Raw genomic sequence first — 27,316 nt, forward strand, 5'->3', positions numbered from 1 at the left:
TATTTGATTTCCTTATGTCTTGAACATAAAGTTTGACTAAATTGTACCTAAAAATCTAACAAAATTTATATGTCTAGTCTGCTTTAATTATTTCATCCCTTCTGATTATTTTATTTTCAACATTCCTAGGAAATTGTATTGGATATCTGGGCCAGCAATCAACTAATATTCAAAATAATCTAAGTTTCATTATAGTTCTTTGTACAAAGTACTTAGTGCTCCCAAAGGACTCCCCAGTAATGGATATTATACAGAAAAAGAACTTGGGGAGGATGAACTATTTGTTGAGTCCCCACTTTGTGACAGTTACAGTACTAAGGAATGAATAGGAAATATGTTCTCTAACTCTCAAAACCATCTTAAAAGGAATATTAACATTTCCCTTTTAAGTAGAAGGAAACAGAGGCTCAGAAGTTAGATAACTTGAACTGGGTTGCAAGGCTAGCAAGTGGTAGAGTCAGGATTCAAATGCAGGCTGGTTTCCAATTATGCTTTCTCAGCTATGTTGTGCACTTTTGAATTGATCTTTTGCTACTCTACATCTCCAACAATATTCTAAAGCTATCCATGGCTTTTTACTGCTCCACTAATAATTGTAAGCCGATTTTCTTGAATTCAGTCCTTCTTAATCTGTATCCTATTTAACTCTGAAATCACACTTTCCCCATAATTCCCTACCAGCCAGGCAAATTCACTAACCCCTCAATATGCCACCTGGAATGTTCCTTCACAAATGTCCTTTTCTCTACTTCCTAACATCTGACACTTGTTTCCTGCCCTAGATCAAGTCCTATCTATCTTTTCTGTCACATCTTCTCTTATTCTATCAACTGTCTTTATCAACTGAATTTCCACAGGAGGGTTAGAACCACAGAATCTTAGGCATGGAAAAGAGTTCATAGACCTTTTACTTTCTTCCCTGACTCCTATCCCCACCACAAATGCTGACTTTAACAGATGGGAATAGTGAGACTTAGAGAGATGCTGAAAATGTTATAGTCTAGAGGTGCACAGATTTTCTATGCTCTAATATTGAACTCTGCATTTTAATTGCTTCTCTACCTCCATGACCTATGGATTCACAGTCTGTTACTATTTATTTCATAGTATGTGCTTTTTTTTTTCACTATATATATATATATATATACACACACACACACTGTATTTTTCACTGTATATATATATATTGTTTGTTTGTTTGTTTGTTACAGGTTCCTCATGTCACTACAATTATATGGAAGATGGGACATGGTATTGTGTTTGTAGGGCTCCAAGGACCTCATATATAGACTAACTACTTAATAAAAGTATATTGAGAAAGAGGATGGATCATTTTAACATGGCCCCCTTTCACTGGCTCCCCAAAGACAGTTGTTTCATTGTGATATTGTTTTATTTAAATGACAAGTACCTAGCTATTTAATACTCTCAGACAGAGGCTAATTTTTACTTGCCATTTACAAAATGAGCAGTTTCACTGTTTGATTTCATAAGGTTTGAATATGATGTGACTTTTCTTTATGATTTTTTAAATTTATTGATAAATGCAAGAAAATTTTAAGAAATAAAATGATTAAAATTGCTTGAGCAAAATTGATCAAACATAACCACTACTTGCTATGCATAAATATGTATGTGTATATTTTAAAAAGTCAGTATGTCCCAGTTTGAAAAGAAACTGAAGGCTCATAAAATCATTTATATAATATATATATCCTCAATGTAGTCATGATTGTAAAATATGTTTTCCTTGAATAAATTTTCCTTTCAGTTTAAATTTTAGAACCAAAAACAACTCATTCAGGTTATTTAAATTTTTAGTCACATCTCTAAAAATATTAACAATGAGAATCATTCCTCCTACACTGAAAAGTATTTTGAGATAAAGACACCTAATTTGTTCATTTAAGAGATATATTCAAATAGCTAAAGCATTCTTATATTTGCACACTTTTTACAATCACCAGTTGGTAGTTTCCACCTCCTTTCTGGAAATGTTTCCCAAATTACATTCATGTATCCAGCAAACAAAAAGTAGGCGATATTTCAAGAACCAATGTAAAGTGCTTAGTATGATCCCTTACAAAAAGTTTAATAAATAATATTTCCCTCTGCCATCACATTTTTGCACTTTTGAGAGTAAATCCAGCATTTAAAAACTATTTGACAATATAAATCTCCAGGAAAGCACAGAAGCAGGTTTTAATTTGAATAGTAACTTCCCTGGTGGCTCAGATGGTAAAGAATCCGCCCTCAATGTAGGAGACGTGGGGTTCAATCCCTGTTTTGGGAAGAGCCCCTGCAGAAGGAAATAGCAACCCATTCTAGCATTCTTGCCTGAAGAATTCCATGGACAGAGGAACCTGGCAGGCTATAGTCTATGGGGTTACAAAGAATGGGACACAATTGAGTGGCTAACTCACTTTCAAGGATTATCATAATTCCTTCAGAGTGATAACCATTTTTATCAAGATAAATATTTATCTTAATGAAAGTTATTCTTACAGTTCTCGACCATTTCCAGACATCTTGAATCCACCAAAGGGGCACTGGGCAGATACCACACTATAGCAGTTCACCCTGAAAAGGAAAGAAGTACATTATAGGTCACACTTAACCTATTTAGAACTCCTAAATTTGGAACTTTTGAAATTCAGAGAGTTCTTTAACAACTCTATTAATTTTAATGTTACATAGTCACTTAAAAAAAATAACACTATAAATTAGAATGTAGGAGTGTAAGTATATGTATATATACTGACTACAAATAAAAGCAATGATCCCATGCTATGTGTGGATAGCCATGTTGGCAGTGCACCACGTCCCTGAGAAGTTATAGTTTGAATTATAAAAGATAGAATACCAACATACCGTAAGTGGATGGATACCATTTGTGAGAGATTGAGAGTTTGTTGGATGAGTGTTCTTTACTGCCTATATTCAATAAGCTTTGTGGTACTCTTGTGGGTTGTCTCCTTAGGCTAGAATCAATTTTCTTTTGTAATTGTAATATATCTCATATTACTTAGTTCACTTTTTTCATTCATTAATTGAAAAAATTGCCTAAACAGAGGCTGTGGCAGGAGTTGAATTTCATTATATAATTTTTTTTATCCTTTGCCATATTTTTAAAAAGTTTCAAAATGTCTATATGAACAAATATAAAAACATGAATAATTAGAATTAAAAAAAATTAAAAACTACATCCAGATTCAGTCACAATCACTGATATAATTGGTGGATTTGATGCATACCCACCTCCATCGACATCAGTGTAGATATTTTTAAAGCTCCCCAGACAATTCTAATGCACAGCCAGTCTTGAGAATCACTGCTGTAGAGTCTGAAATAGTCTGAACCTCAGTGGTCATTTATTGTGTGATCTTGATCAATTACATAAACCCACTAAACTACTGTTTTTTTGCAAATAAATTTACCATACCAATTAACAGTTGCAGTAAGGTAAAATGAGATAATAAATGTGAGGACTACAGTATGGGGCTTATGCAGAATACACAGTAATGAAATACTGACTGTCTCATTGCTTCAGAAAAAAAGATTCTAGAGCTATTGAAAAGGACAAGGATTTTTGGCTGCCTCCCAAACTTTTCAACATCTCAAGGATAAATACTTTTCATGGATTTGGGTGTGACATTATCAGCAAGAAAAATAATCTTGGGCTGTTACTGGGACTGAGTCGACAAAGTACAATTTGATGGAACAAAAATAACTAACAAAGCAGTTCAGAGACTAGGGGCTAGGCAGGGGATTCAGTGTGAGTCAGAGAAAGTTCAAAGTAGCCTGCTAATGTGGTTAACATGGAAAAGGTGACATTACATAGGCATGACTTACCACACGGTTCCAGACTGCAAAGCAGAGGAGACTGTGATGGCTTTATCAATATCATTGGTAAAAATTCCTGCAGATAACCCATAGAAAGTATTGTTTGCTCTCTTGATTACATCATCTAAAGACTTAAACTTCATGATTTGCTGCACAGGTCCAAATATCTATACAAAAAGAAATGAATGAAATAAGTCAAAGTAATAGATTACAACTAAGTATTTGTATATAATGCTTATAAATATGTCTAAATAATATGTAAATAAAATATTTATATTCATTATATTCAGTTTAATTCAGTTCAGTCTCTCAGTCATGTCCGACTCTTTGCGACCCCATGATCCGCAGCACACCAGGCCTCCCTGTCCATCACCAACTCCTGGAGTTTACCCAAACTCATGTCCATTGAGTCAGTGATGCCCTCCAACCATCTCATCCTCTGTTGCCCCCTTCTCCTCCTGCCCTCAATCTTTCCCAGCATCAGGGTCGTTTCAAATGAGTCAGCTCTCTGCATCAGATGGCCAAAGTTTTGAAGTTTCAGCTTCAACATCAGTTCTTCCAAAGAACACCCAGGACTAATCTCCTTTAGGATGGACTAGTTGGATCTCCTTGCAGTCTAAGGGACTCTCAAGAGTCTTCTCCAACACCACAGATCAAAAGCATCAATTCTTCAGTGCTCAGCATTCTTTATAGTCCAACTCTCACATCCATACATGACCACTGGAAAAACCATAGCCTTGATTAGATGGGCCTTTGTTGGCAAAGTAATGTCTCTGCTTTTTAATATGCTGTCTAGGTTGGTCATAACTTTCCTGCCAAGGAGTAAGCGTCTTTTAATTTCATGGCTGCAATCACCATCTGCAGTGATTTTGGAGCCCAGAAAAATAAAGTCAGCCACTGTTTCCACTGTTTCTCATCTATTTCCCATGAAGTGATGGGACCAGATGCCATGATCTTAGTTTTCTGAATGTTGAGCTTTAGGCCAACTTTTTCACTCTCCTCTTTCACTTTCATCAAGAGGGTCTTTAGTTCCTCTTCACTTTCTGCCATAAGAGTGGTGTCATCTGCATATCTGAGGTTATTGATATTTTTCCTGGCAATCTTGATTCCAGCTTGTGCTTCTTCCAGCCCAGCGTTTCTCGTGATGTACTCTGCATATAAGTTAAATAAGCAGGCTGACAATATACAGCCTTGACGTACTCCTTTTCCTATTTGGAACCAGACTGTTGTTCCATGTCCAGTTCTAATTGTTGCTTCCTGACCTGTATACAGGTTTCTCAAGAGGCAGGTCAGGTGGTCTGGTATTCCCATCTCTTTCAGAACTTTCCACAGTTTATTGTGATCTGCATAGTCAAAGGCTTTGGCATAGTCAATAAAGCAGAAATAGATGTTTTTCTGGAACTCTCTTGCTTTTTCCATGATCCAGCGGATGTTGGCAATTTGGTCTCTGGTTCCTCTGCCTTTTCTAAAACCAGCTTGAACATCTGGAAGTTCACAGTTCATGTATTGCTGAAGCTTGGCTTGGAGAATTTTGAGCATTACTTTACTAGTGTGTGCTGCTGCTGCTGCTAAGTCACTTCAGTCATGTCCGACTCTGTTCAACCCCAGAGATGGCAGCCCACCAGGCTCCCCCGTCCCTGGGATTCTCCAGGCAAGAACACTGGAGTGGGTTGCCATTTCCTTCTCCAAAGCATGAAAGTGAAAAGTGAAAGCGAAGTCATTCAGTTGTGTCTGACTCTTCACGACCCCATGGACTGCAGCCTACCACTAGCCTGTGAGATGAGTGCAATTGTGCAGTAGTTTGAGCATTCTTTGGTATTGCCTTTCTTTGGGATTGGAATGAAAACTGACCTTTTCCAGTCGTGTGGCCACTGCTGAGTTTTCCAAATTTGCTGGTATATTGAGTGCAGCACTTTCACAGCATCATCATCTTTCAGGATTTGAAATAGCTCAACTGGAATTCCATCACCTCCACTAGCTTTGTTCGTAGTGATGCTTCCTAAGGCCCACTTGACTTCACATTCCAGGATGTCTGGCTCTAGGTGAGTGTGAGTGATCACACCTTCATGATTATCTGGGTCGTGAAGATCTTTTTTGTACAGTTCTTCTGTGTATTCTTGCCACCTCTTCTTAATATCTTCTGCTTCTGTTAGGTCCATATCATTTCTGTCCTTTATTGAGCCCATCTTTGCATGAAATTGGTATTACTAATTTTCTTGAAGAGAATTTATATTCAATATTTCATGTAAATATACTTATGTTTTATATTGACTATAAGGCACTTAGCACATAGTAAACAATCACTAGATGCTATTTTGTTATCAATAAAAATAATAAAAAGTACAGCCAAAATCCCTCAAACCACAGACCATTATAAGCTACAGCAAATATTCCTAAAAAATGTTAGCAATTTGTGTTCACCAATACCTACAAAGAATTATATACCATCACCAAATGAGGTTCATTCTAGAGATGCAAGGCTGATTCAGCATTCAAAACTCAATCAGTATATATCATATTTATAGATTGAGGGAAAAAATACCACATAATCATCTCAGTCAATGCAGGAAAATCATTTGATAAAATCCAATCTCCTTTCCCCCTCAACAAATTAAAAATAAAAAGGCATTTCTGAACCTTATCAAAGGCATTTATGAAAATCTTACAGGTAATATCATATTCAATGGTAAAGACTGAAGGCTTTCCTCCTAAGATAGAGAGCAAAAAGACACCCATGTTTACTGATTTTATTAACACAGTGCTGGAATTATAGCAAGTGAAAAAGGCAAGAAAAAGAAATAAAAAGGCATACAGATTAGAAATGAATAAAATTGTTCCCATTTGTAGATGACATAATCGTCTACATATAAATTACCAAGGAATCTCCAAAAACCTTCTAAAATATCCAAGTTCAGTGATGTTACAGGATACAATAAAATATACAAAAATCAAGTACACTTGTATTAATACATACTAGCAATGAACATGTGCATATTGAAATCAGAAATAACCATTTACTCAAAAAAACTTAGGTATAAGTTCAATAAAACATTTATGGGACTTGTACACTGAAAAGTACAAAGTGCTAATGAAAGAAATAAAAGAAGATATACATAAATGGAGAGACCTACTATGATCAATAACTGGAAGTTTTAACACAATAAAGATGTTAATTCTCCCCAAACAGACTGATATGTTTAACACAACTCCTCTCAAAATTCCAGCAAGATTTTAAAATACTTATGAACAGGTTATTCTAAAATTTATATGGAAGAGCAAAAGAATTAGCTTAGCTAAAACAATTTTGAAAAAGAAGAAGAAAGAGAATGCAATCTTTCCGATTTCAAGACTAATTATACAGCTACTAAAATCAAGAGAATATATTTACTATTTTGTAATAATCTATAGTGAAAAGGATCTGAAAAAGAATCACTGAACCACTTTTCTGTGTACCTGAAACTAACACAACATTATAAATCAACTATACTTCAGTAAAAATAATTACATTTTAAAAAGGAGTACAGGTAGAGAAATAGACACATAGGTCAACTGAAGGGTAGAGAACACAGAAATTGATACACACAAATACACATAACTGAAATGCTGACAGTTGCAAACATAATGAAGTGAAAGAAAAACTGCCTTTTCAACAAATGGTGCTGGAGCGATTGAACATATAGACAAAAACAAACAACCTTTACTTAAATCTCACACCTTGTATAAAAATTTAACCTAAAATGGATCACAGATTTATGTGTAAGACATAAACTATAAGGCTTTTAGAAACAATAAAAAAAAATTACACAGAAAATGTTTTTTTGGATCTAGGAGTAAATAAAGTGTAGCTCATAGGAGTTGACACCAAAAATACTATTCATAAAAAGAAAAATAAATAAATTGGATTTCCTTAAAATTAAAACCTTTGGTCTGAGAAGGACCCTGATAAGAAAATGAAAAGACAAGCTACAGCCTGGGAGAAAATATTTACAAACCACTGAGCTAAAAAACAGTCAAATGTCTAGACTGTGTAAGGAACTCTCAAAACTCAACAGTAAAAAGCAAACACTCCAATTAGTACATGGGCAAAATAAATCAGACATTTTATCAAGGAAGATATCAGACGGCAAATAATCCCAGGTAAAGATGTTCAATATTACCAGAAACTGCTTCTGCTGCTGCTGCTGCTGCTAAGTCCCTTTAGTCGTGTCCAGCTCTGTGGGACTCCATAGATGGCAGGCAGCCCACCAGGCTCCCCTGGGATTCTCCAGGCAACAATACTGGAGTGGGTTGCCATTTCCTTCTCCAATGCATGCATGCTGCTGAGTTGCTTCAGTTGTGTCTGACTCTGTGCGACCCTATGGACAGCAGCCCTGCAGGCTCCTCTGTCCACAGGATTCTCCAGGCAAGAATACTGGAGTGGGTTGCCATTTCCTTCTCCCTACCAGCCACTAAGGAAATGCAAATTTAAACCTCAATGAGCTATCACACCTATCAGAATGATTAAAATAAAAAATAGTCACAGCATCAAAATAGTTAGCAAGGATGCAGAGAAATTGGGATCATTCATATACTGCTAATGGGAATATGAAATTGTTCAGCCATTCTGGAAGATTAGCAGTTTCTTAAAAAGTTGTATCTACCATATGACCCAGGAATTATATTTCTGGGCATTTACTCCAGAGAAGTGAAAACTTACATTTACACAAAAGCCTGTATACTGATATTTATAACAGCATTATTTAAAGTAGTCTCAAACTGGAAACAGCCCAAACTTCTTCAATGAGTGAATGGTTAAACAACTATGGTGCACTCATTATGAAATAGTCACCTATAAATAGGAGCAAATTATTCTTACATTCAACAACCTAGATAAATCTACAGAGAATTATGATGGGTGAAAAAAAAGTCAATCCAAAAAGGTTGCATGACGTATGAATTCACTTATGTGACATTCTTGAAATGACAAAATTATAGAAATAAAGACGACATTAGTGGTGAAGAGAAAGCTGAGGATTGAGGATGGGGTGGCCTAGGAGGATGTAGATCTGACTACGAAAGGGAAACATGAGAAATTCATGTGATGATGAAATGTTCTATGTCTTGACTGTATCAATGTTAACATACTTTTTGTTATATTATAGTTTTATAAGATGTTACCTATTGAAGGAAACCGACAGGGGCGGTCCTAAGATGGTGGAGGAATAGGACGGGGAGACCACTTTCTCCCCCACAAATTCATCAAAAGAACATTTAAATGCTGAAGGAAACCAAGTAAAGAGTACATGGGATCTTTCTGTATTAGTATTTCTCACAATGACAACTGGATCTATAATTATCTCAAAATAAGGAGTTTAATTTTTAAAAACTGCATATCACTTTATTCTTTTCCAATTATTTTCAAATACATTATTTGCAAAGGAGAAAAAAGCATCAGTGAATGTGGAACTGTATTTTCCATTTAAGTTTGTGAAGGAAGCATTTAGCAATTGTTAAGCATCCTTATCTGTGGTCATCTGGAAATTCTTGGCCTGACCAATGAATTCCTGACTATTTTTAGTCTTAATAAAAATTATCATTTATCAGTATTAGAAATGAAGAGTAACATTTATGGAGAAAGGTGTTCAAAGAACTGAGTATGTTAAAGGAACACTTCGTATATATCCATGCAGACAAAATATGGCAAAAAAGAGAACAGAACAGAATGAAACCATTTACCTCCTCTTTGGCAATGCGCATATCATCAGTAACATCAGAGAAAACTGTGGGTTGGATAAAGTAGCCTTTATTCCCCCAAGGGCCTCCGCCACATTCCAGCTTGGCCCCCTCCTTCTTCCCACTTTCAATGAGGTCAAGTATTTTTTCATATTGTTCTTTATCAATCTATTGGAAGAATATCACATGAAAAGTTAGAAAAAAGTGGCAACTTGTAAAGATAATACTTTGCCCAGCCTGTAAATAAGGGTTTCAAAATGCTCAGATATTGTTATTAAGTTAAATATTCCAACCAAAGCAGCTGACAGAGGCTCAGATTCATTGTTGGGCATGTTTAATTCTCATGACTTTTCTGGAAAGAAACCGTGAAGATAAATGTTTGTATTTAGCGTTGGTTTTACAGTTATACAAGAGAAGTATATTGGCACTGCAAACATGTGTATACCTTTTCACGTGTGTGTGTGCCCAGACACTAAGTTGCGTCCTACTCTTTGTGACCCCACGGAACATATCCCAACAGGCTCCTCTGTCCATGGGATTTTCCCAGACAAGAATACTGGAGTGGGTTGCCATTTCCTCCTCCAGGGGATCTTCCTGACCCAGGGATTGAACATGCATCTCTTGTGTCTCCTGCACTGGCAGGCAGATTCTTTGCCTTGAGCCACCTGGGAAGCCCATAATTTTTCATACAACTGTCATTTACTTACATGGAAAGAAATGCCTGTTAATCATCAACCAGTCTTACCTGGAAACTGTAATCCTAACTGAAATTAAAAGACAGAAGAAAAAAAAAGAAAACTTTGATACTGGGTTTCATTAGACATGGTAGCTATAAAGCAGATGCTTTGTGACTTCAGGAAGACTTTCAGATCTTTAGACCTCAGGATGAGATTCTTCTCCTGACCGCCCTCTGTGGCCAGGTCCATGCTGACCACAGCCTAGTTATCTCACCCACTTCAGGTCCCTCCAAGGCAGTCAATAGGTCTGGTTCTAATTTCTGACCTGTCCTGATTGTTGCCAACCTGCTTTGTTAAACAGACCACATCTAAATATATTTTAAGAACTACAAAACTTAAACACTTTGTTTTACGATATTTTTATAAGGAAAAGAATGACTCCAGAATTCTAACTGGGAACATCAGGAGCACATACCTCTACTCCATGCACTGGGATTGGGCCTACCTATTACCTCAATTCCTACTTGGTGTGGGGGCAAGGAGGGGACTCCAAATCACTGGTGAAGACTGCCTTGTCTCAGATGTGGCTGGAGTTAAGTTTTAAAGGGACAACACTGGGGATCCAGGAGTTAAGGTGAAAGCCTCTCACCAATTTACCTTGTCTCTACTCATTATTTAAAAAGTTGTTCTTTATCTTTCTCTTTGACACTACAATCTTCCGTGTCTTCTAAATCCCAGCAAAAGACTTCATGAAGTTCTCAATGCACATAATCCAGCTCCTATATCAATTAGATTAAGCGCTATGTGTGTGTATATATATATAAATATATATAAAACAAATTCTTCCTTGGTAAAGTCCTTTTCCAATTTAATTTCAAAGACCAGAATGTGTATTTCCTTAAGGATTTGGAAATAATCAGTATTTTCACTCGAAAAAGAAGTTATAATATCCATATATATACATAATTTTACAAGTTACAACACATATTAAAGCTTATAAATGAGTGTCCCCACAAGCTCCTTCTTATAACAATAGAGAGTATTTTAAAAGGTAAAGACGTCTCATGGACTTTTTAGTCTTTTCCTTCTCAAAGTCCCAACATATCTACTTTTTCTGCTTATTCAATGCAACCTGTGACCAAAATCTTTTCACTTATAAAGATTAAATTATTATGTTAAGCAGTTAGATCACTAAGTTAGATCACTCACTTAAGAATCCTATGGATGGAAATTTACCTCAAGTCTATTTTAACTTCCTTCTCTTAGGAATAATGAAGTGTCCTAGCTCAATTTTTGAGCCTCTGGTTGAATCTTGCAGATCCCCCGATGGGGAGAAGTATTGCCCAACAACACTGAATATTAAGTTATCTTCTCTTCCCTCATTCTCTCTTCTTCTTTCCTTTTCTCTTTGCATATATATGTTTCTATCTACCTATTTATCTATCCACTGATATCTATCATCTATCTATCTATTTATCTATGTCTATTTGATATATTTGTCTCAAATGGGAAATGTGCTTTACTTTTCCATAGACATATATTTAGAGAAAGAAATAATCACAGGTAAAACCTTAGAGTCTCATCCTTTCTTAGAATAGGAGACCAAGTCAAAATTGAATTTACTATATGTCTTGGCATCCATATGAAAAGTTGCCAAATATGATCAAAATTAGCAACTACTTTTATGTACTCACTAAACACAAAGATAAATACAAAGCATAACAGGCTTAGACTTAACAAAATGTATACATCCTTTTTACCAGTTACTTTAGGGCTTTTAGGTTTCAATATTTGGTATTGCCTAAGTCCTAAAATTTTCCTAGTTGAATATCTTGGCATGAGGAGGAAAATACAAGACAGCCTCTTAGCTTTCTACACTGTAAACTCTATGAGATCACGTAAAAATTCTGCTCTGGATCAAGACCTCAAAGAGCAGGAGTAAATTTAGCACCTAAGGTCCAGGAGCTTGAAAACAGACAAAGAACAAAGAACTGTGTAAGGGAGAGGGAAAGCTGGGCTTAGGACAAGAGAGACACTGACAGTGGTTCTAAGCCGACAGAAGAAAATGGGGACCCTCAGGAATAACTGGGCTTTAACAACTAAAATGGGAAGTTCGGTACAAAGTCAGAACTCAGGACATTTTAGGACACTCATGCTATTTTTAGAAGGTCAGAGTGACTAAAGAATTTGGAAATAATTTAGTCATGCTGGCTGCCTATATCTGTGGGATGGAAGCTGAAAAAAAGGATTGATGCTGAAGACGAAATAAACGATAGGATGGTATAAGAACTTCCAAGTGGATAGGAACTGTATATAGGACATCAGAGATGTACAGACTGAGAAAACGAAATCTTTAGTATTTGTTACTTTTCCTCACGTCTTTAATTTCCAACATCTCTTTAACTGTTTCTGGATGTGAAAACTGGGCAACACAAAATCAAGATACTTTCTTTACCATTGGGAGTTCAATTCATTATTTTTTTAATCACTAAACTGATCAATATCATCACCAAGGAATATATGTGGATGGGAAATAATCATATTCAATTAAAACCAGACCTAAAGAAGATACTTTACTCTTAAGCCCTGTGAACGCTATTCCATCGATTTTACACTCACCTGAGGGCCTTGACTGACTCCTGGGGTCAGAGGATTTCCAAGAACATACTTTTTCGCCCGCTCAACACTCCTTCGAACAAACTCATCGTAAATTGATTCTTCTACAAAGAGACGGGATGCAGCTATACAACACTGGCCCTGGTGATAGAATACTCCTTGGTGTGCAAATTCAACAGCATTGTCCACTGCAGAGAAGACATTCATGTTAAAGAAAAGGCATTTTCTAAAATTAATATATTTTTTATATATCTTTCTTAGAGGCGATATGGTGGTATAAAAAAGTCATGAGTCATGTAGTCAAACATAGATTCAATATATTCTACCTCTTACCAGTCAGGTGACAATTGAGCCTTTCTGATCCTTTATTTGCTACTCAAATGACAGTAAAATAGTAAATTCTGAAATATAATGGTTATCAATACAACTTTGATATGAATAATTCCAAAATTTGGAAAGTAATCTATGATTAAATCTTACTTCAAGTGACTTTTATAAGTCACATTTATAGTTAAATGACTGAATATTTCTTTCAGGTCTGAGGTTTTAACTAATGACAAAGAAAATATAAAATATCCACTATGTTAAGAATGTAAAAACATTCTTATATACTCTGATCAATAGAAAAAGTGGTATTTCTAAGAAAAATCATAACCCCCTCAAAACCCCAAACAACTAATATTCAGAATTGCTCAACCACCTTACAACCCTATTCTATGAAAATTTTTCCAAATTTATCTAAAGTGTGCCATGTTATTTCACATATGCCTATAAATTCTTATCTGTTTATTTGAAATGGTTACAAGGGTCTTAAAAAGAGGAAATAGTTTGTTTCATTAGTAGATCCTAAACAACCAGAAGAAAGTTTTCTTTGCATTTTAATTTTATGAATGCAGGAGATTTAACATTATAGCAACTGGCTATTGTTATCTTTATTTGGGGCTTCCCTGGTTGTTCAGATGGTAAAGAGTCTGTCTGCAATGCAGGAGACCTGGGTTTGATACCTGAGTTGGGAAGATCCTCTGGAGGAGGGCATGGCAACCCATTCCAGTATTCTTGCCTGGAGAACTCTGATAGAGGAGTCTGGCGGGCTACAGTCCATGAGGTTACAAAGAGTTGGACATGACTGAGCGACTAAGCATAGCATCTTTATTTTGTGAACTAATCACATATGCTTAAGTTGTAGCAAAAGCATTTTACAGAAAGGTTTGGTAAAATGAGAAATCACGTCATGTCTGTAGAATGTATAATAAGGTAGTGTGCTCTAAATGGTTGATTGCCTCAAACCAATAATGCAGCTCTTAAAGATACAGAGGAATGTTTGATTGTTTTCTGCTAACTCCCCAATTAGGAAATAATTGTGGCATTTTACTTGATAATATAATCAGGATGAACTTAGGATATAATGGAGTCCCATCATAATTAAATATTTAATATATGTAAATTCAACTACACCTGCTAGAAAAAAAAATGAAAGAAATTATTTAAGTAGTTGGTGTCCTTTCCTCTGGCCATTTCATTCAGTGAACGTGTGATCCCGACAGAAGGGAGATGACAAATGCACAACTTGCTGTTTCTCCAGCTGGTCTTAGTGCAACATGTCTGAGGGTATCTTACCACACTTAAGGTGATGCTAATATTTAAGGTATGAAATTAAGAATTTATTTTATGGCTCCTAAATGCATAACAGTTTCTTGAGAGTTCAACTGAGAAAACACCAACTGAGCTATGAAGGAAGCCGGAGAAAACAGCAAACTATTCCAAATTAGGAAGAAATTGTGTCTGCGTTGGACTTATCTAGGCTTTGTAACTTTAGGACAGTTTAACAGATTTTTAAGAGTGTATTTGAACTCTGGTTAATGCCTTACACTTTGACATTAGAAGGAAACCCTTTACCATATGGTACTACCCGGCCAAAAAGGAGGAAGTGTGAGAAGTGAGCAGAGTGGCTTTTACTCACAGTCGGCATCAGCAAACACAATGCAAGGACTCTTTCCCCCGAGTTCCAGGGACACCCTTTTCAGATTGCTTTTCCCAGCAGCTTCTTTGATCAGTTTGCCAACCTGAAATGGAGCATTACAAAGGAGGAGGCTTAATCTGCTCCCATCAAGGCAAGATTCTTTAGCAATTTAAATTTATATGACATTTGTGGGAGAAATGGCATTTTTTTTTTTTCAGATTTGACAGCTTCCGCTACCAAAGGCTCTTCCATCCAAGCATAAACATATGATATATCATGAAAACAGATATATTGAATGTAATAACTGATTTGATATACATGATTTTGCTGTACATGGCACAACAGGTTTTTCATTTTAACCAGAGCTTCGTCTTTCTTCTGTTCAATCTGATATATCATGATTCAACCATAACTTAATCTATTTTGACTTTTCATCCCTCTGTTGAAATACAGAAAACTCTATCCATATCCAAACAAAGTGGCATATCTACCACCCCCAAATCTCTGTGTCTCAGTACATGCTCACCCCAACTTGGGCTGCCTCCAATCCTATCATTCCTGGGTCCAGCTTGTGTCTTAGCTCCTCTTTAGCATTCTATGATGACTCAAGATGAACGTGACCCTTTCTTTCTCTGATCCCCAGTAAATTCCCTCAAAGGAACTCTTTCAGAGTTTCCTGTGGATTATATCATTTGTATACATATCAGTTTCCCAAACAGATGTCACCTGCCTGGTAGCAGTAACTGTTTCTCTCTCACTCCCTCTTTCTCCTGCTGTCCTCCATACCTTGAATATTGGAACTTGGAGAAAGAAATTGGATCTGTGCTCTGTGCTGCTACTTTAGTTAGCTGGAATCTTGTACTCGTTTCTTCTTTAATGCTAGTGGCCTATCTTCAGGGAAAGAGTTTTCTTTTTTTTTCCTCTGCAGATCACTTCCCATCAAGATTATTTTCTGTAGTTGTTTATGTTTTTCTCATTTCTGAAACCTGGTCTTGTTTTACAACTATTTCCTCTTTATTATTTCTTATTGAAGTCTTAGTACACTAAAATGATCTTTGCTTTTCTTTTTTACAAGATGATTCATTTTATCTTGCTTTTTTTATTCTCTGGATCACTCTTCTTTTTCAATGCATCAATTTTAATAACAAGTTTCTATCCTGACTAAATAAATGATAGGTAGACGTTGCTGAGTGGGTGTTTAAATTTTAAGTGACTACTGAACTGACCCCTACTGTGCATTACAGAGTAAAGCATTAATTAATCCGCTAATATTTTCATCTTATGTAAAATTTACATGCCCCAAATCAAACCTATAAAGGTAAGTTAATTAAAATAATAAAAATAAACTAAAAGTAGACTGGCAATGGGGAAACCCTGTTTGAAATTTCTATGATATCCTATTTTGCTTCCACAACATATTAATATTTCTCATGACCAGTTTCAAAAACTGAATTTTCATTTCAGGTGATTAGGAATCTTGTATTTCCTAAAAATGCCTTTTTCCCTTTGAATTCTCCAAATTCTTTCTGCATCTTTTTAATGTTTTTTTTTTCTTTTATTGGCTTAGAAAGATTTGCTGGAGATACTTTATTAAAGTAGATCATTTTTGTCTTGGGGAAGGGAGTAAAACGAGAGGTATTTTTCTAAAAGCTACAGGTGTTAAACTAGCATGAAGAATGGTTAGAAGTATGAGTGAGAAAGAAAGGTTATACTTTTGTTTGTGTAATTTGCAGATAAAAGGTTTGCTTGAGTTTTCCCAAGTTCAGTTCAGTTCAGTTCAGTCGCTCAGTCGTGTCCGACTCTTTGCGACCCCATGGACTGCAGCCAAAGGTCTAGGTAAAGTCAAAATAAGGAAGAATCAGTCTTTGCCCCATACTTTTGTTTCCTCATTTGGAAAAAAAGTGAAACTTTATAATTTTTTTCTCAAAGAAAAGGTAAGCACTGCAATGAAGAGAAGGGAAGCACTATTAAGACTGTTGTAAAAGATACATTCCATGATATTGTGGCATTGCCATGTGGGGCAGAAGTAGCGAAAGCTCATAAACATGTTCTAACTTAGCACGTCTCATACAACATGGGTTGATTACTATTTTAAATGAATCTAATGGGACATTAAAATTCTAACCTTGCCAGAAACATTTTTATATGAGCATAGCTGCTATAAAGGACTGCAAAAATATAAAATCCATAGTTTGCCTCTTTCATGGCATTTGGCAAGTTTATTTCTACCTGCTAAGCCACAAACTTAAAGCTAAAAGAGGACAACCCATAAAGACTGATTTTTCTGTGTGATTTCTAAAGTCATCTTAGTCAAACTTAATTCTTTAATACTCAATCAGAAGTAGTTACTATACTGGTTTCTGGAGGTAAGAATGGATAAGATAGTCTTTGAGGAAAGTCAGCGAAGTGGAGAGAGATACATAACAAAGCAAGGAGCATGTGCTGTTACAATTATATATCAAGATATCAAGGACGATGGGAGCACAGATGGAAAGCTTTTAAATTTAGGATGCTCCTGGGACTGCAGAGAAAGTCCAGGTGGCCTGTGGTGGGAGCCCCATTGTGGGAGGTGTGGCCATGCATGAACAAAAACTTATGGGAATGAAAAAATACAGGGAACAATCAGAAAATGATGGGGCAGTGATGAAGAAGTATTATGTGGAGAGGGGACCTCTTCCCTCACACCTGAACTAGTGTGAAAAATTAAAGAGTGAGGGAAGGAACAAGAGAATGGAAATGACTATAGAACACATAGTCATCATGCCATTTAGTGGATACTTCGTAGGATGCTAAATGTTTTACCACTCATTAGCTTATTCAGTTTTGATACAATTCAATAAGGTAGATATTATTATTCCCATTTTACATATAAAGAAACTCAACTTTAGCAAGGATACTTAACTTTTAGAAGACACACTGCTATGAGGCATAGACTTAGCATTTGAACACAGATGTTTCTTGGTCTTCTAATATCAAAGTTTTGAGGGACAGGGGCAGATAAAGTGCTCCCAAAGTGCTATATCATCTCAGGGATGAGTTAAGACCAACAGGCTGTGGAGATGGCATCTGGGAACAGCAGCCTCTGACTCAGACAAGCTAGAGGAGTGTGTGGGCCAGACCTGGCCCATAAGCAGTACATGGGCCCTGATGAGGATGGTCTACAATACTAGGCTGAGGAATTTGAAATTTCACGCTTTACCTCCTCTGCTATGATTTCAACCTGTGACTTCATAATTTTTCAGTTTATTGCTCTATCTCAAACATTCCCAATTGTTTTATCCCCAGACTCCTGAATGAAGAATTGGTTTTCTCCTATCTCAATTAGGAATTTGTAGAATGTCAACTTTTTCTACTCTATGTCTATAAAACAACAAGAAAAAGTATATAGTTATCTAGCTTAAAAAGGATCAAGAAAAATAAAATTTTATTTTCTATTACTTTAGTTCTCTACGTAAACTTAATTTTTATATTGAAGTGGCTAATCAGGAGTATAAAATAATCAAATTAGCTTTCCCTTACTATCTGGAATGTTCTTCCTGTTTCTTTCTCCACAAAGTTTTAAAAAGTAAACATTTTCAACACCCAGAGCATTTAGAGAGCATTTACCAGCTCTCCTCTCCTCTGAAGCGCCTATGGCTGGGATCCTGTTCTTTCACCTTCTGGATAGCCAAGCTGGAGCCAGTGAAACAGAAAAGTTAGGATCCAGGAAGCGAAGCTGCTGGCTTCTTTTCGGAATGTTCACGGGAGAGCGCCAAATAAGGAGCTAAGGGTGAGGCTCTGTTCTTTGATCTTCCTAATCTACAGGTTAAAGCTACAATTCATTCATACACATCACTGTGGCCTAATTTATATCTTCTATCATAAACCTTACAAATCATATGACAAGTTCTGATCAGTCATATTTCTCATCACACAAAGTAATAACATACTAAAAACAGTCTACTCCAATCCTCCCACATTGTTAATAGGTATTCCGTTTCATCTCAATGACATCTGCTTATGTTCTATAAACATGTTTGAAGGCTAGAATAAGGAACAAATCATTAAAAGAACTTTTGTTTTAAGGAAACGTCGGCTTAAAGGCAGTAACATAAAACACGCTTCTGACTGCTTCACTACTGGCCTAAGTAAATGATGTTACCTCTGTCGATCCTGTGAAGGCCACTTTGTCTACATCCATGTGAGAAGAAATGGCTGCCCCTGCAGTAGGCCCATAACCAGGGACAATATTCACTACTCCAGGAGGAAACCCTGCCTAAAAGACAAGTAAAATAGTTAGAACAGAGTTGATCATTTAATTCTACAGAAAAAGAGGAGAGTATGGAGCCAAAGCTCCCTCTTGATGCTAATCTTAGGAGTTACTCTACAAGTTAAGATTTATCTAAGTGGTTTTATCATTTCTTCTTCTTCTTCTTCTTATTCTTATTTACTGCTTAGCTCACTTAACCTCAAGGGTTGCATTAAAGTCCACATTTGACTTTCATGGTTCTTCACCCCAGTGATGGCTGTCTCAAATTTCATAATACTAACTCAAGATAGTATGTGTAAAAGTGTTTGGTAAATTATTCACATGGAAGGAAAATAATGTCTTTTATTATCCATTCAGCAAAAATAAGAAGCCAAGGGGATGTTAATATTTTTAGCTTTTACCTGTTCATTGTTAGGGCATACTAATTTGTTTGCAAATTCCTATCCACATTATTTAATCAGAAAAAATGTTAGGTTAAAAATGCAATGGTCACTGCATTCATGATCAAGCATCACAGATTGATTCCAATCCAATTATAGAATTATCAAGTATAAAGCAGTGTGGCAAATGAAATAGCACATTAAAATTTCATGTTATTTGCATCAAAAAGTCTCATTTTTACATTTCTTTTGCCTACTTTTAATTTGGAGTGCAGAATATTTTTAAGATATGGGTCCAGATTTTCTAAATTTTAAATTTCTCAGAACTAATTCTTATTTTTAAAATATTGGTAAGATGTGAAGGAACAAGGTCAAGAACTTGTTTACAAGAAAAAATAAAACAACCTGGATAGTCAATGAAAATAAATTTTATATGTTCTTTTGTCAGCTTTTGAGCGAGAAAGTAAATGCAAAAGAAACTGTAATAGAAAAGAGAATACAAACTTATTCCCTCACGGGTGAATTGTTTAGAAATAATATAGCCCAGTACCACAAACAAGCTCAGAGGACTCCAACCTTCAGATAGGCCAGTTTAAATAAATATGCAGAACTTCCAAGTCATTAATAGCAGTTATAAACCAACTTGCATTTCAACATCTGGAAAAAAATCATACCAATTTCAACATGAATCTGCATTTGTGAATGTTGGGCAAAAGAAATAAAAAAGAGCTCATAGGTGACAGTTTGACATGAAGCTTTTGAGTCTGACTTCCTGTCTCCCTTTGGGCAGAGGTTCATTTGGGTTGACTGCCAGAAATCCTTGCCAATAGCCACGTGTAATGTGTCCCCACTGGATAGGCGCCGTTGGCAGATAATGTAGTTTATAGTAGCACCAGATGAGGTCTTCCTACTATCAATTAGGATTCCTGAGATCTTGCACACATTTTGATTTTGCAAACATACCTCTTTTATTAAAGATCCCATGTGAAGAGCAGTCAGAGGGGTTTGCTCTGCTGGTTTGACAACCACTGTGTTTCCGCAGCTAAGGGCAGGCCCTATCTTCCAGAGGAACATGAGCAATGGGAAATTCCACTAGAAAGCAATTTATAACAATAGATTCTTTGTATTACTGAAAGCCACATTTGCTAATCTAACTTCTACATTTTATGCTCCCCGTAGATGTTAAATAAGAATTGTAGTAGTTTTGTTTAACCATCTGTTATATCCTAATTAAGTTCATTGCTCAAAGCAACTCATAAATGCTAAAAACAATAACAACAACAACAAAACAAACTCCAAATAAACTAGATACAGGAAGAGAGTAGGAGAAAGTCATAAAATTTTATCAAGTGCTATTATTTTGAGTTTATTTTCTACCAGGAAAAAAAATCACTGCATGGTTTAGAAAACAAATCTTACTATTAAATATAAGTTATCTGTGTTTAAAAAGTGTAACTATTCCTCACTCCTTAATAGGTCTTTAATTACAACTATTTACCCAATAATAATATTTACTAATATTTACTTCCACTGAAAACAGCTTGCTAAAGGCAGAAGTCTAAAGTCTGGAGACTGACAGGTTGGTTCAAATCTCAGCTCAATCACTGAGCAGCCATATGAATTCAGACAAGTTATATGCACTCTATATATGATTTCATCATCTGCACATGCTGACAACAATTCTCTTTACTTCAGAACGCTGTCCTGAGGACTCACATAGAAAGTGGTCCAAATGTTTAACACAATGATTGGTTCACCACAGACAAACAGTAAATATTAGCAATTACTACTATTCAGGATTGTCTAATTTTATGGATATTATTGGGAGTTTTGAACTAACAAGCAATTTCATTCAAAACGTTGGTATGTGTATATTTTAGTCTCATTGGAGCAAAAGATAGTCATTACCACTTCCTCATCTAAGAACATCAGGGCATTTTACCATCTGCTTTTTTTTTTTTTTTTGCCTTTTTGAATATGTCATTTAAAGGAAAATCACTGGTAGTCTCCTATTTGTTGGACTTAGAAGGAAATCTTCATGATTCTGCTTAAATATGGTACTTTCTCAAAGAAGAATATGGAGTATCAAAGCCTTTTATCTAAAGATAAAATATATTCCATACTGTGCTTCAGATGCCTCTGGCATGGTTTCTTTCATTTAGTTAAGAAATTTCATTCAAGAATTTGAACACTCTGGTTGCTACTATTCTCCATGCTGAGAAGTCCCAATGCAGATATATGAAGTGTTGGAGAGCAGTTGGCCATACTATACTTCATTAAAATGGCTGATGTCTTGCACAATGACTGCTTTGCTATGTACATGTTAATCATAAGTTTACAACATAGCTTTTTAAAACAAACCTTAGAGTAAAAGGTTAAGATGTGGTGATACTGTACTATGGAAACACACTCAAGAGATGTACCAGAGTATAGATAGGATTTAGATTACCTAGTTCATATTCAAAGGGTATAGTCACAGAGAGACCTAAGTTCAACAATGACTATATTTGCTGCACATTTAGCAAATATCTAAGCATTCATTTGTGCCTGAGGAAGCATCATTACCAAATGAAATAGAATTAGAACTCATTTCTTTTGAGACTGAAAGTTACATAAGGGAACAACTTACAGGAATGATTTGGCCACACACACCAACAGGCTCACTTCTTGTATATGTAAAAAAGTTTCCATCTGGAAAATAAAATGCACAAATATTTATGGACAAATGTGCTTGACAGTCACAGAATGGTGGTTTGGGGCTGATGTGAGAGGAAGATATAGACAATAATTTAAAAAGAGTTTATATTTCTGATTATTTATAAAATGAAAATCCTAAAATAGGGTGAGCCCTCAAATAGTAATTTGAAGTAAGAGGAACCATAAAACTGAGTTAGGTGCACAATTGGAAAAGATCTGAATGATGTTTATTCTATCTCTGATCCTCCCAGAGGACTACTTTCTAATTCATACTTATTCTCAAAATTTCCTTTCTTTCATGATAAAGGAAATAAAAGATATGTAAATAGGAAAGAAACAGAGCTCTGTTTCTGATGACTCTTAAGTTCTACCAGTAATTTTTAAAGTACCTAATATAATTTAAAAAATAGTAAAATTAAAACATGGTAGAATTAAAAAATAGCTCTCTATGACTGGCAAGTTTTTCCCACTGACTTGTTCTAAAAAGTCCTCTTTTTTTTTTTTTTTTGCCTACCAAATGATAAAAGCAAATTCTGTTAATCTAGGAAAAAGATGTCAGAAGTAGAAGACATTTCTTTTCAGTCTGGATCTGATTGATACATATGCCTCAATGAATGATCACATGTGACCTTGATGTGCTCATCTTGAGTTTGCACTATGCTTTGTGATTTGTTCTGTTCTAGTTCCCACAAAAGTTTCCTGGCTGTCATAGCAAGAAGGCCCCTTGTCAAGATGTATTTGTACTCTAAATGGCTTCTCCTGTTTTGTCAAAGGGTAAAATAAAAGTTTCTAAAATATCCACAGTTCTTGGTCCCATCATGGTCTCTCTCTCCCCTTTCCACTTCCTGGTGCTCACTTCTAAGCTGAGGGCTGCTCCAATTAGATGGAAATGCACATCAGGGCCAGTCCTGGAGGATATTTTGTTTTCATAGTCAGTAAGTTTATATGAATTAAATTCAGCTCCTGGTGTTTTCCAAATTGATGTTTTTCATATTCTTATCCCATTATGTGTATACTGTATTAAAATACTAAAAAGCAAACATATTCACTCAGACAAATTCTTAAGCTATAAACACAGGCTCATCTTTCTTTGAAACTATTTGAAACAAATCAATGTGAATTAGTTTGTTTAATTAGCCTGCTCTAACTATACTGAGTTAGACCAGGCACACAGAATGGCCAGAGCTGACTCATACTGGAACATACAAAGAGGCTTAAATAATTACATTATAGGAAGAATGTAAATGTCACTGTTGGAATAAAATCCAAATAAATAATTTCAGCGGCCAGCTTTGAAAAGTTTCCTTAGAGAGACAACTGCTTAAATCAGTAATTGTGGGCATACAGATGTTCTTACTCTAATACTTTCTAAAGTATCTGTAGTGTTATCTTCTGCATGATTATGCTGGAACAATTTTAAAATCCATATGATGAATCTTAGCAGAACTTCCAGGTTCAGACTGCATTGTCTCAAAGTCAAGAAGAAAATAATTTTCCCCTACTTGGTTGACATCTTTAAAAGGGAGAGTTAGGAATTATTCATCTCTACAGTATTCTCCTCATCCCTACCCTCACTCTGGGTGGTTTCCTAAAGTTACTTACCCATGGGTATTGTACGGCCCTGGATCTTGTCAGCCCAGCCTGCACAGTAGCGTAGTGTTTTTATGCAGCCTCCTAAATCCATCAGATATGCATTGGAAAATAGTTTTCCACCATTCATTGCCTCCATTGTCTGAAAAAGAGATCATCCCAAGTCTGAAGTTCCATAGAAATTTTAGATTAAAAAGATAGTCAATATTTCATCACTTCATGGCAAACAGATGGGGAAACAATGAAACAGTGACAGACTTTATTTTCTTGGGCTCCAAAATCATTCAGATGGTGACTGCAGCCATGAAATTAAAAGACACTTGCTCCTTGGAAGAAAAGCTATGACAAACCTAGACAGCATTTTAAAAAGCAGAGACATTACTTTGCCAACAAAGGACCATCTAGCTATGGTTTTTCCAGTAGTCATGTATGGATGTGAGAGTTGGACCATAAAGAAGGCTGGGCACCAAAGAATTGATGCTTTTGAACTGTGGTGTTGGAGAAGACTCTTGAGACTCCTTTGAACTGCAAGGAGATCAAACCAGTCAATCTTAAAAGAAATCAGTCCTGGATATTCATTGGAAGGACTGATGCTGAAGCTGAAACTCCAATACTTTGGCCGCCTGATGTGAAGAACTGACTCTTTTGAAAAGACCCTGATGCTGGGAAAGATTGAAGGCAGGAGGAGAAGGGAACGACATAGGATGAGATGGTTGGATGGCATCACTGACTTGATGGACATGAGTTTGAGCAAGCTCTGGGAGTTGGTGATGGACAGGGAAGCCTGGCATGCTGCAGTCCATGGGGTTGCAAAGAGTTGGACATGACTGAGTGACTGAAATGAACTGAATATTTTGAATAGTCATGTGCTAGGGAATTTTGAAAACACTGGAAGAAATCCTGTGAGCAATCTTGTATAACTTCCTCTTTGTAAAAAGGAGATTAAAAAAAAAGAGTTAAAATGACTTGCTTAAGGACATAAGATCTGAGTAGAAAAGGTATTGAGATTCTGGTTTCTAAACTTTAGTGCCCTTCTGTCTCATTCTGAGCACCCCTAGTGAACCAACTTTCCAGGAATTGGTCACAATTTGATATATGCACAGCTTGTGAGAGTGGTGCTTAGTCTCTTTAGTCAGATCAGGGTTCCAACAAGATTTTACTTGTTGCATGATACAACAGTGGGTGTCTATTTACTGCCAGTGACCATTAATAATGCCTCAATAATCATTTTTAATTTTTACATTCCATGTGGATATTCTCACACAATTCACACAAACTTAAGTAACCTCTAAATTTTTTTTAATCCATGAGTTTTCTGCAACAAAATATTGAATTGTGAAACTCTGAGTTTTGTTACTAATACCATAATTATTTGAATGGTTAGGCTGTAAAGTTCAACATTTTTTAGTCCAGTGCCCTAATGGTTTTAGGATGACTCTTATTTTCCTCCTTTTCTTAAGCAGAACTTCTAAGACTTTGGGGCCTGATGTTCTGCTGAGGCAAGAATGTACAGGTGACAAACTCTTAAATCAGTTCCTTGTCTGTTGTACAATATTCTGTCTCTGTAATTCACAGATTAAATAAATTAAGGAAGCCAAGTTTTAACATGTTCTGCTTTCTTCCTGTAGGACATTTTCAGTTAATGTTATATTGTGTATAACTTCTAATTCCATACTTTTGCATATTTTATGCTGAATCTTTGGATAATAAACAACACTTTGATTAACTATAACTAACAATATTCATTTAAAAAAGAAAGCCTTCTTGTTACTGCAAGTTAAGGTTCTAAAACTAATAAAAGCTTACTCTGAAATCTTCTGTTGCTGTTGCTTTGTGTTAAATTGGCTTCTCAAGGAGAAAACAAGGAAACACCCCCTCTACCCATTTTATGTGCTGATCCATATAACTGCTGAAATGTTTTTTTAAAAGGAGTATACATAAAAATAACATTTTTATAAACACATGAATGGATTTTTCTTTATTACTCTCTCAGCTACAAAAAGAATATAATTTAATCAAGACCATTGTGAATGTGTATCAGTTCATTTCAGGAAGGGAAAAAGTGGCCACTTATTAACTGTTTTGGTGGGCTAAGACTGGAGAAATGAGTCATTTTAAAGAAATATTCTGGACACCTTAAAGAAACTCCATGAGATTTTTTTCACTCAGAGTTCAGTAGTCAAGTAAATTCAAGAAAGCTAGTCTATTATTCTAGAATCTTCATGCTGCAGATGACCTTGTTAAAGACTCAGAAATTCTACAGTTAAGGAAAGAAATTTGTTTAATCTGTTTTAACTCAGCATCTGCCAAAGTTTAGATTGCAAAGTCTATTTTGGGAGTAGATATTAACATCATCTAGAACCCGAGTGCAGAGTACTTACTGTCTGAAAATAAGCTCAGTGATATGGTTCATATACAAGAGCTGATAGAAGTTTTTTGTTTTGTTTCTAGAAAGGATATTGTTGTTATTGTTGTTTAGAGAGTATGTAGTGACCACTAACCACAAAACAACTTACCAATCTGAACTATGAATGCTTTCTAGAGATTTTGAGTTCTGCCCAGTTCAGTTAATACTCACCGCCAGGAGCAGATGATCTCTTTCAATTAAGTCAGCCAACTTGTTTAACAGCCGTCCTCTCTCTGAAGCATCCATAGTACGCCATGGAGAGCCAATCTGAAAAGCTTGTCTTGCAGCCTTCACTGCTTTGTCAACATCCTCCTGCAAGTCAAAGTGAATTCAATTAGTGGGCTGCTGCTGCTGCTGCTGCTAAGTCGCGTCAGTCGTGTCTGACTCTGTGCGACCCCATAGACGGCAGCCCACGAGGCTCCCCCATCCCTGGGATTCTCCAGGCAAGAACACTGGAATGGGTTGCCACTGCCTTCTCCAATGCATGAAACGGAAAAGTGAAAGTGAAATTGCTGAGTCTTGTCCGACTCTTAGCGACCCCATGGACTGCGGCCCACCAGGCTCCTCCATCCATGGGATTTTCCAGGCAAGAGTACTGGAGTGGGGTGCCATTGCCTTCTCCGAATTAGTGGGCTAAATATATTCATAAATTCAATGGTAATAACCATATAAAATAGACTAGAGTTCCTCATAAGCTGTGTCTTCATCAGCTCAAACTCCAGCACATTGGACTCAACCACTGTATATTAGAATTATATCTGCTGCCTACTTTTTGGAATGATGAGAGCCATATACAAAGCACATGCATGATCTCCTAGAATAGAAATATTATATTTTAATAGTTGCTATCATTGGAGTGTTTACCTTATATCAGGTAATGTTCTAATTGCTTTACACATATTAACTCATTTAATTTTCAATAGCTTTATGAGACAGATACATTTTCTATTTTACAGATGAGGAAACTAAAGCAAAAAAGAAGGTTGAGATTTGCTCAAGCTCAGTAGCTGAAAGTGGCTGAACTATGTTTTTAAACAGAGCCTAGCTGGTGGTAGAATCTTCGCTCTTCACCACTACATTTCACTGTTTTGGTGACTGGGTTGCCAAAAGTTCCAGGGAAACTCAAGATCTAAAACAGTGAGTATCTTCTTGGATCTCTGTTGATTTTATGGGCTGTGTAGTCTC

General features: G+C 36.0%; 2 protein-coding genes across 2 annotated transcripts in view; one reads left to right on the plus strand and one right to left on the minus strand.

Moving 5' to 3' along the window:
• Nucleotides 1-1,424, plus strand: part of LOC147367031 (uncharacterized) — a 48,844-nt gene extending 47,420 nt beyond the window's left edge. The window contains exon 4 of the mRNA XM_086415528.1: nucleotides 1,212-1,424. Within this exon, the coding sequence (XP_086271654.1) occupies nucleotides 1,212-1,294 (83 nt within the window). The 3' untranslated portion in view covers nucleotides 1,295-1,424. The remainder of the gene's footprint in view (nucleotides 1-1,211) is intronic.
• Nucleotides 1-27,316, minus strand: part of ALDH1A1 (aldehyde dehydrogenase 1 family member A1) — a 53,519-nt gene that overhangs the window by 3,218 nt on the left and 22,985 nt on the right. Inside the window, exons 3-12 of the mRNA XM_086415527.1 lie at nucleotides 26,303-26,443; nucleotides 23,737-23,866; nucleotides 22,067-22,128; nucleotides 20,401-20,529; nucleotides 18,950-19,063; nucleotides 14,809-14,911; nucleotides 12,852-13,036; nucleotides 9,559-9,723; nucleotides 3,853-4,010; nucleotides 2,506-2,580 (exon numbers count right to left, since the gene is read on the minus strand). Coding sequence (XP_086271653.1) covers nucleotides 2,506-2,580; nucleotides 3,853-4,010; nucleotides 9,559-9,723; nucleotides 12,852-13,036; nucleotides 14,809-14,911; nucleotides 18,950-19,063; nucleotides 20,401-20,529; nucleotides 22,067-22,128; nucleotides 23,737-23,866; nucleotides 26,303-26,443 — 1,262 coding nt within the window. The remainder of the gene's footprint in view (nucleotides 1-2,505; nucleotides 2,581-3,852; nucleotides 4,011-9,558; nucleotides 9,724-12,851; nucleotides 13,037-14,808; nucleotides 14,912-18,949; nucleotides 19,064-20,400; nucleotides 20,530-22,066; nucleotides 22,129-23,736; nucleotides 23,867-26,302; nucleotides 26,444-27,316) is intronic.

This window comes from Bos grunniens, chromosome 8, assembly GCF_055505025.1.
Source record: "Bos grunniens cultivar Pamir isolate PY7600 chromosome 8, Bosgru_T2T1.0, whole genome shotgun sequence".
In the NCBI taxonomy this organism is placed as follows: Eukaryota; Metazoa; Chordata; class Mammalia; order Artiodactyla; family Bovidae; genus Bos; species Bos grunniens.